Below are 15900 nucleotides of genomic sequence, written 5' to 3'. Positions count from 1 at the left end.
CTTTGAGATCATGTCCCCAAACTTGGCCTCTACTTTTGCTATTTTTAAGCTACTCACTTTATAGTGACTCTACTATAAAGAACTAAGGAAATTAATGTGTGGATCCATCAAGTAGAATAGAACATTTTAAGTTTTCCATTTTTCTATAACAGTGTACTAAGAAACAGGTCTTTGTATGTTATCTTTTATCTTATCCAGTCAAAACAGAGTCCTAGACCACAAGGAGAGAAAACTAAAGTTGTAGAATTGCTTCATAAGAAGAGAACCTAATTTAGTTTGATTTCAATTTTGTTCTCTGTAAAAATTTTGAAAAGAATATTTTTTAAAAACTTTTAATTCTGACAAAACCCTCTTAATTGTTATTTATTCATTTTCCTCTTTCAATATGCCTGTGTATGTACTGAAAAAATTTAATGGTTGAATGATTATGTACACCTTTCAAAATGTCACTTTAAAGTGATAGGTAAAGTTAAATGGATTGAGAAAAATTTAATTCATAAGAAAGTAATAGTCTTAATATTAGTGTATAAAATGACATGACCTTCAGTGGAATTTCAGTAGGGCAAATTCTGCTTTCATGCTCATGATTCATTTTACTTGTTGGTTATAATTTCAATATTCAATAAGTAAGAAAAGCTAAAGATTTAAAAATTATTTGGGGTAAAAGAGCTATTAGGTATGGTCATATAGAGTCTTCCTGATATAAAGCTCATATATTTGCTCATATATTTGCCCTTGGATTAGGGATAGAGGTTTGAAGGTCTTACTTTAAAGACAGTTCAGTAATTTGATATAACTATATATAGTGTTTATATGGTGCTCAACTACGGTGATTTTTAAAATATGATACTATTATTAAAGGCAGACTTCATGCCTATGCTCCTTTTTAAGATTTTAGTTTTGTCTTGCAATTTTTGACAATAATAGGAAAATATAAATTATGATAATGTACTGCAGTTAATTTCAGTTATGCTAAACAAAATGGGCAGGCAGTAAACTGTCACCCTAAGATATGTTGTACTCAAACTATTAGCAGAACAAAATTTCTTGGTCAAATGCATTGTCAAATCTATGACTCTGTGTTTCTCTCTCTTTATTTCAGGCGTTCCTCGAGTTATCCAGTGTAAATTTAGACTTCCCCTGAAATTAATCTGCCTACCAGGTCAGCCTTCGAAAACTGCAAGCCACAAACTAACTATTGATACCAACAAATCCCCAGTCAGTCTTCTCAGTCTCTTTCCAGGTAGGATTTTGAAGTAACTTGCCTGGAACATCAGAAATGTTAAGAATTTAGAATGGAATCCTTTGTCTGCATATATAATGATGGGCAATTGTCAGATAATTGTTAAATCAGAATATAGAAATGCCTCAAGGATTTTCCCTCATTTGCCCAGAGGCAAATAGCTTGTATCAATAAGGTAATAAGGTGTAACTTTTAAGTTTGAGTAAAATTATTATTTTGCTTCAGTATTCAGAAATGAAAACATCAAATATTTCTTGTTAGGCTGTGGAATTTTTTGGCTTGGATGTAAATATTTATTATTTATCTTTATTGTAGGTTTTTGTCTACATACCATTTAGAGGTATATTCATATGCCCCTGAAAAGTAACCTCATAAGTAGGTGCTATTAGTGGTTCTGTTGTCTCCAGCAGCAGGAGGGGGTGAATGTTCATTCTCTGGCTCTGCTGGTTTAGAAGGGGCTTCATGTATACTGTCTGAATATCACAGTGAACATTTGGGGTAATTTGTGAAAGTGTGACTTTCTCCAGGTGTTAGTTTTTCTTTCTGAGTGGCTTAGAAAAGAGAAGCGTAGATTGAAGAAAACATTCTTACCATAATGTGTTTCTAATGTGTTACATCTATTAACTTTTTTGGTGATGGGGTGGAATTAAAAAAACAAACTGGGAGTTAACTCAGCCCTTTTAAATCCCTTATTAAAAATCTGCACAGTTGGACTATCAGATGCATCCTCACCCTTGCATTAGTGGATAAGATTTAGAATACAAAGAGTATTTCTCACAAGGTTTAGAAATTTATGGTAAGTCAACTTTTGGGTTATTAACTACTTAAAGTGCTTAAAATTTATTTTTCATTAATTTGGAGGCTTTAAAATGCTATATGTAACTATGGAAAACCTCCAGAATTAAATCCTTTTCTTCTTGGTCAATTTCTTACAACAAATTTGGAGTATAGAAAAAGCAAAAAGATCCACTATACATCTTATAAAAAGAATATTAGTTTCTTTGGTCTCCTGTATTATCCTGGGAATGTAGTATAGTCGGAAATTATATGTTACACACCAAATTTATTGGACCTTTAAAAAATGTTTAACACCCTGGCTTCTGTGAGTGGTTGATCTTTACTGTAGTTGTATATAAATCCACAGAGATTGAATAAAAATACATGCATTTGATCTGAGAGGTAATCTCTGTAAGATATGGGTTGGACAAAAAGAACTAAGGAAAGCTTAGATAACTCATCAATTTTCTTCCTGATTTTGGGCTCAGTTGTTGTGGTGTCACAGGTGTCTTTGGCTCATCGGCATGTATTTGCTTATTACTCACTTTAGAAATGGGACTCAGTGACAAAATAAGTTTTCTCCTAAGGTCCAATGTATATAATGTGGCACATTCTCTTGTGGAGTTCCTGGATTTGTGTTTATATTGAACATGCTGAAATGCTGTAATTGTTTCAAATAAGAACTCTTGTTACTTTTTCACTTTTAAGAATACTTTTTACTGTTGGTATATGTAAGACTATTTATATGTTTCTATCAGATAAAGTTGCTATTGCAAACCTATTTTTTAACTGAAATAACAAAGTTAGTAAGCTTCACAGAGAAGAAATAAAACTACTTTCAATCTATCTCTTTTCCTCTGCTTATTTCAGTTCTTCTTTGAGAACAAATATAGGTATATTTGAAATAATTTTTTAAATTACAAAATAAATGTGAAATTTAGAAATGGATAATCAAAAAGAAGAAAATGAGTTAATGGTACCTCTACTTTCTGTCAATATCTACTTATATTTTATTACATTTTTGTAATCTTTTAAAAAATATTTTTTCTAAGCATTTCATCCCCCCCAAAGGGTTTTACTTTGCAGAGTGTGTGAGACATCTTTCTGTATAATTAGTTTTTTAATACATGATTTTAATGGTTGCATACTATTCTATCATAAATCCATACTATAAAGTCATCATTATATTTATGTTGTTTTTAGTTCATTAATATTATAAATATATTGTAGCAATACATTTCCAGATTTATTTCTTTGATGATTATCTAAAAGTGGAATTACTGAGTCAAAGGATAAGAATATTTTTAAAAGTTTTGAAATATAATGCGAAACTGACTTCCTGCAGAGCAATACCAGTTAATCCTATCAACAGTGTTTGAATGGAGGTGTCTAGTATGGCTAATCCTTGCTGATGGAGAATATTATAATTATAAAAAGCTTTTAATATGCTTAATGGCTCTATAAAATATTTATATACATATGTATGTATAAATAGCTATCCAGGAAGTTCTTGTTTTTGACTTTTTAATTGTACTTTAGTTGATATACAATATTATATTCGTTTCAAGTATACAACATAGTGATTCAACAGTTACATACATTATTAAATCCTCATCCCAACTACTGTAGTTACTATCTGTCAACATAGAAAGATGTTACAGAACTATTGACTATATACTCTCTGCTATACTTTCATCCCTGTGACAATTTATATTGTAGTTGAGATTTTGTGCCTCTTTATCCCCTTCCATCTGTTTCACCTACCCATCCCAGCCCCTCACCCATGTCATTTCTCAGTGTCTATGAGTCTGTTGCTGTTTATGTGTTTCATTTTTAGATTCCACATACAAATGAAATCATATGGTATTTGTCTTTCTCTGCCTGAGGTGTTTTTGGATAAATGTTACTTAAGCAATAAAGATACTTTTAAAATCTCATATAAAGAGAAGTCCGGAAGTGGGCAGTGGAGTCTGATATAATGGCTTGTGAAAGTTATCAAAGATCAAGCCTTTTTTTCCCCTTTATAATGTGCTTTCTCTAGTGTTTTGTTCCCCTTTATAATGTGCTTTCTCTAGTGTTTTGTTCCATGAGAGTAAGATAGCTGCTTCAGCTTCAGGCATCATAATAGACTATAAGGCAGGAGGTAGGGAAGGACATGGCTATAATAATGACTGTTACCTTTATTAGCAAGACATGTCTTCATAAAATTCTTAGGAAATTTCTACTTGTCTCAATAGTCATAACAGTGTCACATGGCCTCTTCTTACCTGTAAAAGGAGCTAAGAACTAACATAGATGAGCTAGGGAAAGGGGGTTGGGAATAGATGTTAAATCAGCTAATGTTCAGCGTGTGCCATGATACCAGTACAATTTTTTCACAAAAATCGTATTTATGTGTAACAGCTAATAACATTCAATTGTGATAGTCTTTTATGCTACTCAAATATATGGCTCTCTTTCCTTGTCCATAAATTTATATTTTAATGATTTATATAATATTCCTTTGTTTGGAGGTGCTACATATGTAGTTTTTCTGTACTTCTCTGTTTCTCTTTGGAGAAATTCTTTAAAAACAAACGACTGAGGTAAAGAGTATGCACGTTTGAAAACTTTATTCAAATGTCAAACTTCCTTCCAGAATAATATCAGGTTACATGCCCAACATTAGGGTTCATACCCAGGGTAGCAGCTGGATTTCTATCTTTATAAATTTTTGACATGGTTAAGTAAAAAATGACATCTTTTTGCATTTCTAAATTATTTGTTAGCATAGACATTTTATAATTTTTATTAACTACTTGTATTCTTCTAATATAAGGTTTATATTTTTAGATAGTAACATTTAATTTTATTATTTGCTTTCTTTAAAGTTTCAAGCTTTCATGTTATGCTTAAAATGGTCTCTTCTACAATTACAAAATATTTACTTATATTTTCTTCTGGTACATTGTAATACATTCTTTAGTTGTCAAACACAACTTCAGTGTATATGTATGTATATATTTTTAAACCTTTATTGGAACATAACATATATACACCTGTTTAAAGTGTACAATTTGATAAGTTTTGATACTTGTGTGAAACTTGTGAAACCATCCCTGCAATCATGATGCTGAAAAAATCCATCACCCCTAAATGTTTCCTGTGCCCCTTTGTGATCTCTTACACCCCCCCTTCTCAGACTATCGTTGGTTTGCTTTCTGGCACTGTAGATTAGTGTGCATTTTCTAGGATTTTAGGAAGTAGAATTATTCAGTATGTGCTCCTCTTTGCCTTCTTTCAGTCCTTTGTTGGATTATGTGATTTGCAAATATTTTCTCTCAGTCTCGGGCATATCTTTTCATTCTTTTAACAGTGTCATTGGAAGAGCCAAATTTCTTAATTTTTATAAAACCCAAGGTATCATTTTTTCCTTTTATGGATCATGATTTTAATATTTACTAAGAAATCTTTGTGTAACTCAAGGTAACAAAATGTTTCTCCTATATTTTTGTTTAGGAGTTTTCTAGTTTTACATTTTACTTTAATGTCTCTTGACTCTTTCAAGTTGCTATTTAGATATGGTGTCAGATATTGATAAAATTCATATTTTTACATATGAGTAATGTTCCAGCACTTTTTTTTTACTGAAGTAGCGTTGATATACAACATTATATTGCTTTCAAATGTACAATACAGTGGTTCAACAGTTACCCATATTATTAAATCCTCACCTCCTCTAGTGCAGTTACGATCTATCAACATAGAAAGAAGTTACAGAATCATTGGCTATATTCTTCATGCTGTGCTATCACCCCTGTGACCAACTTATATTGTGATGGTGGATTATTGTCCAGCACTACTTTAGAAAAAAAAAAAAACAGTCCTTTTCCATTGAATTGTCTTTGCAACTTTGTTGAAAATCATCTGACTATGTATTATAGAACTATAAATCATATGAAAAAATATATGTATTTCTGATCTCTTCAGTGTGTTCTATTGATCTATGTGTGTTTGCCCACCAATATTGCTTTATACCAATAGCAGAGTGTCTTAATTACTATAAACAGATATATTTAGAAAGCAGTGTAATTTCTCCAACTTTTTTTCAAAGTTGTCTTGGGTAGATCCTTTCATATGAACCTTCTAGATCCTTTCATATGAATCTTGGAATGGATTTGTCAGTTTTTATGGGGAAAAAAAGCCTGCTGAGGTTTTGAGGAATTGCTTTAAGGGTTTGCATTAATTCTATAGATAAATTTGGAAACAAAATGTAGAGAGTATTAAACATAATACAGTTTGCTCTATTTATCCAAGTTTCTTTAGGTGAAAGTAGAAACCTTCCATATTTAGGGCTTTTTAAATAATTTTTCTCAGTGAGAGTTTATACTTCTCAATGTACAGCTCTTACTAATATTTGTCAGATTTATCCCTAAATACTTAATATATTTTGATTCTATTGCAAATTATATTGTTTTATTTCAATTTCAAATTGTTCTTTTCCAGTACATAGGAATGCAATTGGTTTTTGTATATTGATCTTGTATCATGCAGCATTGTTAAACCACTTACTGATACTGCTATTCTTTTGTACCTTCTATCCATAGATGAAAACAATTTTAATCTTTCCTTCGGTTTATCCATTTTATCTCTTTTCAAACACCAGCGTTTTTATTAAAAAATTAGTTTCATTAATTTTCTCTTTACTTTTTGGTTTCCTGCTTCTTTGATTTTCTGTGATTTTCCTTTTGTCTGCTTACTTTGTGTTTAAATTGTTCTTTTTCCAGTTTCTTAAGGTGGAAGCAGAGATCATTCTTTTAAATATAGTTGGTTAATGCTATAAAATTTTCTCCACTGCTTTAGCTGCATCGTACAAATCATGAAATATTGTGTTGTAATTTTCATTCAGTTCAAAACACTTTTTAATTTCCTCCTTGACTTCTTTGAACATATTTATATAATAACTGTTTAAATGCCTGTTTACTATTTCTATCATTTGCATCATTTCTGAGTTAGTTTTGATTGGGATTTCTCCTTGTTATGGATTGTGATTTTTTTTTCCTTGTGCATATTCTATAATTTTTGATTGAAGGACAGAACTTATGAATTTTATCTATTTGTATGTTTTGTATTTTGATTTCCCTACAAATATTCTTGAGCCTTTTTTCCTGGGACACATTTAAGTTACTCGAAAAAGTTTGATCTTTTCAGGTATTGCTTTTAAGCTTTGCGAGGTGGGATGAGAACAACATTTATTCTAGGGTAAACTTCATCTACTACTGGGGCCGAACTCTTCCATGTATTCCATGATATCCAGTGAATTATGATGGTGTATATCCTGGCCAGTGAGAATGGAAATTATCCGTGGCACTGCATGGCCTCCCGGATTATCCACTGTGATCTTTTGGGCGCGGTGCTTTCCCAGCCTCAGGTAGTTCCCTCACAGGCACGCACTGATTAGTGTTCTGCTGAATACTCGAAGGGGAGCTCTGCAGATCGCTGGAGTTCTTTCTCTGTAGCGTTCTCCTGTCTGATATTCTGCCGTTTGAGCTTTTGCCACTGGCCTTCCCAGATTCCCAACTCTATCCCCTCAATTTGGGGAGAATGCTGGGTTGTGCCTGGATTTCTCCTCCCTGGAAATTTTCCTCTTCCTGTTGCAGCCTGGAAGTTTTCTCTAGGCAGCAAGCTGGGTCAATTATAAGGCTCACTTTTTTTGCTCCTTTTTTGTTGGAGATTACTGTTGTTCATTTCTTGATCTCCACGGCCTTAAAAAATGTTTCATATATTTTGTCCCATTTTTCAGTTGTTTCAGTTAGAAGGGTAAATTTGGCCCCAGTCTCTCCATCTTGGCCCATAGTGAAAGTCTCCAATGTTATAATTTTTATTTGTTTTTGAGCTAGAATGTTTCGACACAGAGAACCTTTCCCTTATCTACTGTTGGTTATGTGATGTAATTCAAGTAGGATAATCTGGATAAATGCTTGGTTCTTTGTCTTTATTACTGATTTTTGAATAATAAGTTGATTATCTAGGATCCCCCAAGAGTGACCACTTGACCTTTTTTTGTTTTTGCTTTGAGTATCAATATGAACACATGCTTTTAAAAATATTTGATGTGTAGCACTCTGCTGTAGATATTACCTTTTTTGATACCCAAATATTTTCATCTGGGCCAATGGTAGTCTCTTGAGTTGGCTCTTATGTCCTTTTCATGTACCTCTACTGGTCAGTGATAGTTTCCATGCTTTCTTGTGTGACAAAGGTTCCAGGTTCATCTTGTGTACTTCTTGCCCTCAAACCTAGAATGAATCAGTAGAAGAAAGGAAATTAAATTATTTCAGAGTGTTATTGTGAGGCAGAGGTTTTAGTAACTGGAAGCTATATTATGGAAATCAGCTCACATATTATAGTTCATACGTAAGCTTTAAACATGACCAGTGATATAAAAAATACTTGTCATCAACTAAGCTTCCTATTTCAGACATTAAGTGCGTTGCCTTGTGGTTATGTAAGGTGATTTCTTTTTTTTTCTTTGTAGGCTTTGCTCATCAGTCAGAAGATGATCAGGTGAATGTAATGGGTTTTTGCTTCTTAGGAGGTTCCCGAGTTACTCTTCTTGCTTCCAAAACATCTCGTAAGTAAAACTATGGTAGCATTGCTTTTGAAATTTTCTATTGAAGACACTATATCACAAATCATCACCACATCAAGGATTTCTGCAAAGGGTGCTGTTCAGCTAGACATAGAAAACTAAGAGCAGTGGTTTTAGGTACATAGGACATAGAAGTTAGGAAGATAGGATCCTGTTTTATTAGAGATATGTAACTGGTTTTGGGGATGAAGAAAGCTTGAGAGGGGAAAATTTAAAGAATTGAAAAGATAGTTATATGGTGAACTGGGTTTTAGGAACTATGAGAAACTGGAATTAATTTTTGTGTGTGTTTGTATTCTTTTATCCTCCTTTTGGACATGGGCAAAGATGAAGAGGGATGTGAATGACTTGCTGAGATGAATCTCAGTAGAATGAAAAGTAGTTATTTTATATAGTCTAGTTTGAATTTCACCTTTAAATAAGATTTTTTGTTTTGGTTGCTGCATATGAGAAAAATAGCTGAAGCTACTCAGTGTAAAACTGATTTCTGATGTATGTAGGATACTGAAGTTACTAAACTGACTGAGTCATATACACCTTTATGGAAATAAAGTAAAATATTAAGGGAAATGTTTAACAAGTTTTAGGAAAATTAAGAGTATTGGGGGGATAGAATGTATGTGTGTATCTACATATTTACACACACAAATACACACACACACACACACACACACACACACACACAGCTGAGCCTTGAATAACATGGGGTGTTGCGACACTGACTCCCCATGCTGTTGAATTCCACATACAACTTTTGACTCCCCAACAACTTGACAACTGAGAGCCTGTTGTTGAATGGAAGCCTTATTGATAATATAAGCAGTTGATTAATACATATTTTGTATGTTATATGTATTATATACTGTATTCTTACAGTAATCCAGTGTTCAAGGGTCAACTGTATGCTCCAATTCTTTCAATCTCTGTAGTTTATGCAGTGCTCTTACTTTATATTTTATGTATTTGTAGTTAGTTGGCTGTTTCTTTTATAATCAGAAAATATCATAAAATAAGGACATATCCTTTTTGAAAATAAAGATGTTAGCAGGAGGAGAACATATGCACATCCTTATTTTAGAAACTGTAACAATGTTTCTGTGGCTAAAATCCTGTCAGCCTCTGGAATATGCAGATGGTGACTGGTGCATAAACTTGCATACAACTAAAAATTCTAGAATGAAGCACACAGAAATCAAAGAAAATTCTCAAAAGAATGAGGATTCTGTATTTTTTATGGTCTTTGTGAATGGTTATGATTGTAGTCTTCTTCACATCGGTATCATTTTGTTCTGATTGGCTTTAATATTTGGTTGGCTGATGGAATAATTTTGCTACTTTTCTCTTTAGAGAAAAATTGTTGCCAACATTTCTTTGGGAAATGGTACACATCTGTTTGACTTCAGCCAATCATGCTGTATGATCATTAAAAAAGGGCAAAAGTTATTCTTTGTAAAAAATGGGGAGTTTTATGTCCAAATGCATTATATGTATTCTTTTTTAGATAAAGTAGCTCTTAGAGCATTGCTGTTGCCCACAATTACCTTACCATTTCTAAATTTCACCAAATATCCATGTGTATAACTGATTTATTCACATTCATCTGAATATATGGCAATACCATGACCCAGCCGTGATGTGAGCAGACAGGAGTAGGTGATAGGACTTTTTAAATAAGGAACCAAATGAGTTGTGTAAACTGCAATGTGAAGAGTAGCTATTACAAGTTCCAAAGGGTTTTTGGCATCCTTGATACACAGAATTTTACCTAGGAATACCCTTGGTAATGAAGGGAGATGGCTATGAAGAGAGTACAGTTTTCTGGGGTTGAGGCAAATGTTGGTGTTCTCTATTGCTCTATCAAAGTCATCATTCATCCCCAAGAAAGGAATAAAGTAATTTGTGCTCAGTCTGTGGCATTTTTCATTTTTGTGAAATGCACATCTTTAGTCTGGAAATCTAGATTGACAGAAATACCCTACATATAAAAAGCATCTAGTATTTCTTCCCTAGTAAACAGTCAACTGCTTCTTAAGTCATATAGAGTTTGCCCTTGGTTCTTGGATAGTATTTTTTGTGGGTTCCACATATTCATCTCTTTTAAAAACCTGTTTGATAATCAACCAAAGCTTAAAGTGTGCTATATAGTAACTTTAGTTCAATTTTCTGATTTGTTATAGTTCAGCCTGTGTAGACATGAGAAAAGCAAATGCAGGTCATTGTCTCAGATGTCAAATCACATTCTCTGGGGAACTGAATGGTTTTTTATTTTCAAAAGTACAATAGTGCTTCCGTGTAATAGAGTTTATTATGTGAATTCTGAAAAAAGAAAGCACTGAAGATAAAAATATCTGGGAAAAGTACATTAGTGAAATTTCTGAAAATGATTTCCACATTCTTAAATTGAAAATAAGAAGACAGTGATGGATATGTCTGTTACCTTGATTGTTGTGATAGTTTTACAGGTGTATGCATATGTCCAAATTCATCAGATTGTGTACATTAAATATTTGCAGTTTTTTGTATATCAATTATACCTCTATAAAGTTGTTTAAAAATAACAACACAGGTAATTTATGAGATAAAATATTTTAGCATTATAAAATATTTCTACCTGGAAGTCAATTATTTTGAGTGATGCGGAACAGTGGGATTTCAGAAGAAATGTGCTGCTGCCTCAATATGTATGTATCCCGACCACGCCACTTTCTTAAGCTCCAGATCCACCTTGTGACCTCACACAACAAACTCTGCCACCTCTCGCTCCCTCTTTCCCTTTCTGCCTCTTTCCTCTTCTTGGTCTTCCTTGTCTCTACTTCTGTTTTTATCTTTATTTCTGTTATACCTATTTGTGCTTTGCCTTGTTCCACTTGGTTCTTAAAGGAGTTAGAATAGTTTACAAAAATTTCCAAAATATGAAAGGAGAAAATAAATAGTTGAAGGAAACTGAGAGAAAATAAGATCAGATCATTAATAGCATGAGAATAAGATCAACACTCAGAAATGTATACTACATAATTGATAAGGTACTAGCAGCCTATAAATAACAATTTATTCCAATTTTCAGAATATTCAAAAGATAAAATCAAATCAGTTGTTTAGGTGATGCATAGCCTTACTGGTGCTGAGTCCATGATGAAATTTCTCTTTTGAATATCACAAAGACAACCCCTTCAATAATGTCTCTACAGCTTATTTTTAAATGCTTATATAATTATAATTTATTAGTAACAAATTTCATAGAGCTTTAAAAATAATGACAAAACTCAATTTAATAAATATAATTCTATCTGAGCCCAGATCAGTGCAGTACAAACTGTAGTTTAATCCAAGAATAAATTTAGATTATCTAGTGTTGCAAGTTTTCAGTATCTGGTGTTTTTAGTAAGAATTGGACAATCAAACTAAGTAATTCCAAAGTGAGATGTAGCTGGAAAGAGTTGTCTGTTTCATTTTGTTTTTAAATGAGCAATATTAGAACATATTTGAATATTAATTGAAATGATTGTGTTCAGTGGGAGAGGCTGATGATCAGGAAAGAGAAGGGGATTTCACAAGCAAGGAAGTCTTTGAGGAGGAGGTGAGGTGGGATGCAGAGTTTGAGGGACAGGGAAGATTGAAGGATAGGTCTTTATAACTTTACTGTGACAGGAAAAATTGGTTGTAGGTTCAGGGAGACTTTGTAGATTTGATGGTAGAATGATAAGAGAGCTTTGATGATGTCTAATCGTGAACAAAAGTTATGACGTTTGTGTCTTGGAGAATAAGAAAGCAAACGTATGAAGGATAGGGCAATGTTGAGGTCCTATCTGAAGGTTGAGAAACTGAATTTTGAAGTGAAACCAGTCATCCTTAGGTGATTTTCCCCAGCAATTATTTGTTTATCAGCATACAGGCAACTAAAGGCTGGGATATTGAAAAGGAGAATTGAAGATAAAATATTTTTATGAGAATGGTTGTAATAATGGACTACCAAATCTAAGCTGGTAAGAAAAGAAATAGAGAGTAGAGAAAGTGATACATGGTGAAAAATTAATGCATTCAGTCAATTACAAGTCTTGACAAAGTGAAGCAGTGTGAATTGTAAGAGCAAATGAAGTAGAAGAACAAAATGGTGGTCAGAGAATGAATGAGATGTTGATGTTAAGAGCTCAGAGGGACTGCGAATTCTAATGACAAGCTCATCAAAGAATGTATAACTTTGCGGGAGTGGGTTGAGAAGATGGAGAGAAGACCAGTGGAGACCAGGATTTCAAGGAAATGAGCTGTCACAGTATGGATATTGAAAGAGCCTGTTTGATATTAGCATGATGAATGAGAAAAAGAAACCCATTTAGATACATTATTGTGAAATTTTAGAGCACTAAAGATCAGGAACATATCCGCAAAGGTTAGAAATAAAAAAAACAGGCTACTAAAGGAATACGAATCAGTAAGGCATTTAACTTTTCATCAGAATCATTGGATGCTAGAAGATGATAGAAAAATTTTCTCCAACATCTGAGGGAAATGATTTTCAACTTAGAATTCTGTACCCTGCTAAACTGGTGATTGGCAATGAATGCTAAGTAAATACATACTCTCAGTGTCACAAGTAGGGCTAAGCAGTTGCTAATAGTAAATTTATGTAGCCTCAGGTAGGCCTTTGGAAAATGGGAAAGATAATTAAAACACCAAATATTTCAATATCATGAAAGATGTTAACATGCTAGAAAGAGTGATTTAATTGAATAAGGCCAAATTTAAAAGTCCTTTGCTTATCCACTTGATTATTTTGCTTTAGGTATAGTGAAATAATTATAGTTATGTATGTAAAGACTGGGCCTTAAAAAAGTCTTTCTTTTTGCATGTATGAAAAGAAAGCACATGTGATCTTGAATGTTTTACCAAAACATCTTCAGAATAATGAAAGTGAGAGTTTTGCTCTCTCCCTCTCTTTATTTTTCATTCAGCATATATTAGGTATAAAGACTATCGTGGCTTTTGTGGAGTCCCTGGGCTAATGGGAGAGATGATGGAGAACTGATAATAGAATGGTTGATACACTTATAGAAGCATAGTTCAGGTGCTATTGGAGCCCAAAGTAATGAGCCTTCATAAGAGATTTTATTTGTAAAGCATATTGAGGGATGAATAGGAAATTATTTAGTGAAGGGCATTCTAAAAGGGGAAAGGTATCTTTAAGTGCTTGATAAATCATGGAATTTTTGGACATCAGTGAACTAACTTCTGCGCCTGGAAGTTCATATAGTAGGGGCTCTGTGATAGTCCTTTAATGAAGCCGAAAAACTTAGAGACAAATGTATTGATCAAACCTAAAGTCCCCTCATGCCACTGTGAGTGCTGTAATGTATACAATGATGCATCAATATAGTATTTTTAATATTTATCTTAGAATTTCTTAGCAATATTTTCAAAAGACAATAGAAATATTATATAAATTCAGCTTGGAAAAAGTCTTTTGAGAAGTCCCCTTTCAAACCTAAAGTCCCTTCATGCAATTGTGAGCACTGTAATGTGTACAATGATGCATCAATATAATATTTTCAATATTTATCTTAGAATTTCTTAGCAGTATTACCAAAAGACAGTGGAAATATTATATAAATTCAGCTTGGAAAAAGTCTTTTGAAAAGTAAACTGAGATAGCCATGTGTAGTTTCTACTAACATTGAAAAGGTGGTATATTTAGATTATTATGATAATATCTACTGAAATTATATTATTTCCTCCAATCTTTTGTTTTAAAAAGCATTCATCTGCTCTTCCATCTCACATTTAAAAATTTCCAAATAGCGTAAATTATACTGATGCTTTGTTTATGACATGAATACAAACATTGTTTATATTGATGAATGTCAGATGTTCTGACATGAATAGAGACTGGCATGATGTATTTTTGTGCCCTGCTTAACTATATTACCTTCTCTGTTTGTAGTAGACTGGAATGGCAATTGACTAAACTCCAATCATCCAAATTTATTTCATTTGGAAGATGAAATGGCTATTTCCACTGAGCTGGCTATTACAAGATGCAAAGGAAAAGAGATTAAAAAAATGTTTTGAATGTTCATTTTGGCAGCTATTTTAATTACCAATATTGTAAGGGTGTATTTTAAAATACAGCTTTCTTCTTTCATGTTATATTACAAATAGAAATTTTCATTTCTCCTTTCCATGAAATGTATACTCTGGAAGGTCTCCAGAACAATGTTAACCATCTTGGAGCACTAATTTTGAGAAAATGCTGAAGAATCAAAATAATACCTTGTAAATCTTTGACTCATTGGTTCTCGTTGATTTTTGGTAATCTAAAAAAAAAATCAACCTAAAAATATTATGTTTAGATTTAAAATTTCCAACTGTAATTGTAAATTTTTTCATGACAAATAAAATTTCCCCTCTGCATGTATTAATGAGAATAAGAAAGTAATTGAAGCCAAAATTTTAAAGTCACAGAAAATATGACAGCTTTTAAATGTTTGTTTTGATTTTTACATCTCTATTATTTGGTGACATTCATGTATTATACTTGGTCACAGTAGAGTACTGTCCTAGTCCATTTGGGTTTCTATGACAAAATACCCTAGACTGGTGGCTTTTACACAACAGAAATTTATTTCTCACATTTATGGAGGTGGTAGATTCAGTATCTGGTGAGGGACTGGTCATAGATGTCTGTCTTTTTGCTGTGCCTTCGCATGGCAGAAGGGGCAAGGGATCTCTCGGGGGTCATTTTAAAGGGCACTCATTTCATTCATGAGGGTACCACCCTAAGGACCTAATCACCTCCCAAATGTACTACCTCCTAACACCATCCCATTGGATGTTAACATTTAACATATTAATTTTGGGGGGACCACAAGTGTTGTCTATAGCAAGTACCTACTGGGTATTTAGAATTTTATTTATATTTGGATTTTTCATTGAGTTTTAGATTTTTCCATGGTTTTACTTCACATTTTGGGTCAGATAGTTTTAATTTTTTCAACCATTATTTTTTGAATATCTAATTTTCCTTGATCTAAATTTTATATTACAAAGATGAATTGCATTTGTATAGGTCTTTTCAGGACAACATTGTATTTGCTTTCCATACCATCCTCATGAGGTATGTTTTATTTCCACTTTCTGTAAATGAAGAAATTGTAGATGAGATAATTTATTTGTATGGAAGTCACAGATTAAAAAATTTACTAGATTTTAAGGTTTGCTTAGAATATAAGACTTGAGAAACTTGAGGATTTCCTTT

The 15900-nt window shown here is 32.8% G+C and overlaps 1 protein-coding gene across 6 annotated transcripts in view; it reads left to right on the top strand.

The window, feature by feature from the left end:
- BBS9 (Bardet-Biedl syndrome 9) overlaps window positions 1-15900 on the top strand; it is a 479017-nt gene that overhangs the window by 243242 nt on the left and 219875 nt on the right. For all 6 annotated transcript variants that reach the window (XM_073238618.1, XM_073238620.1, XM_036990555.2 and 3 more), the window contains 2 exons: window positions 1103-1243; window positions 8538-8633. In XM_073238618.1, the coding sequence (XP_073094719.1) occupies window positions 1103-1243; window positions 8538-8633 (237 nt within the window). The remainder of the gene's footprint in view (window positions 1-1102; window positions 1244-8537; window positions 8634-15900) is intronic.

The sequence above is a fragment of the Manis javanica genome, chromosome 6 (assembly GCF_040802235.1).
Source record: "Manis javanica isolate MJ-LG chromosome 6, MJ_LKY, whole genome shotgun sequence".
Taxonomy (NCBI): domain Eukaryota; kingdom Metazoa; phylum Chordata; class Mammalia; order Pholidota; family Manidae; genus Manis; species Manis javanica.
This window is presented reverse-complemented; position numbering and strand designations above follow the sequence as displayed.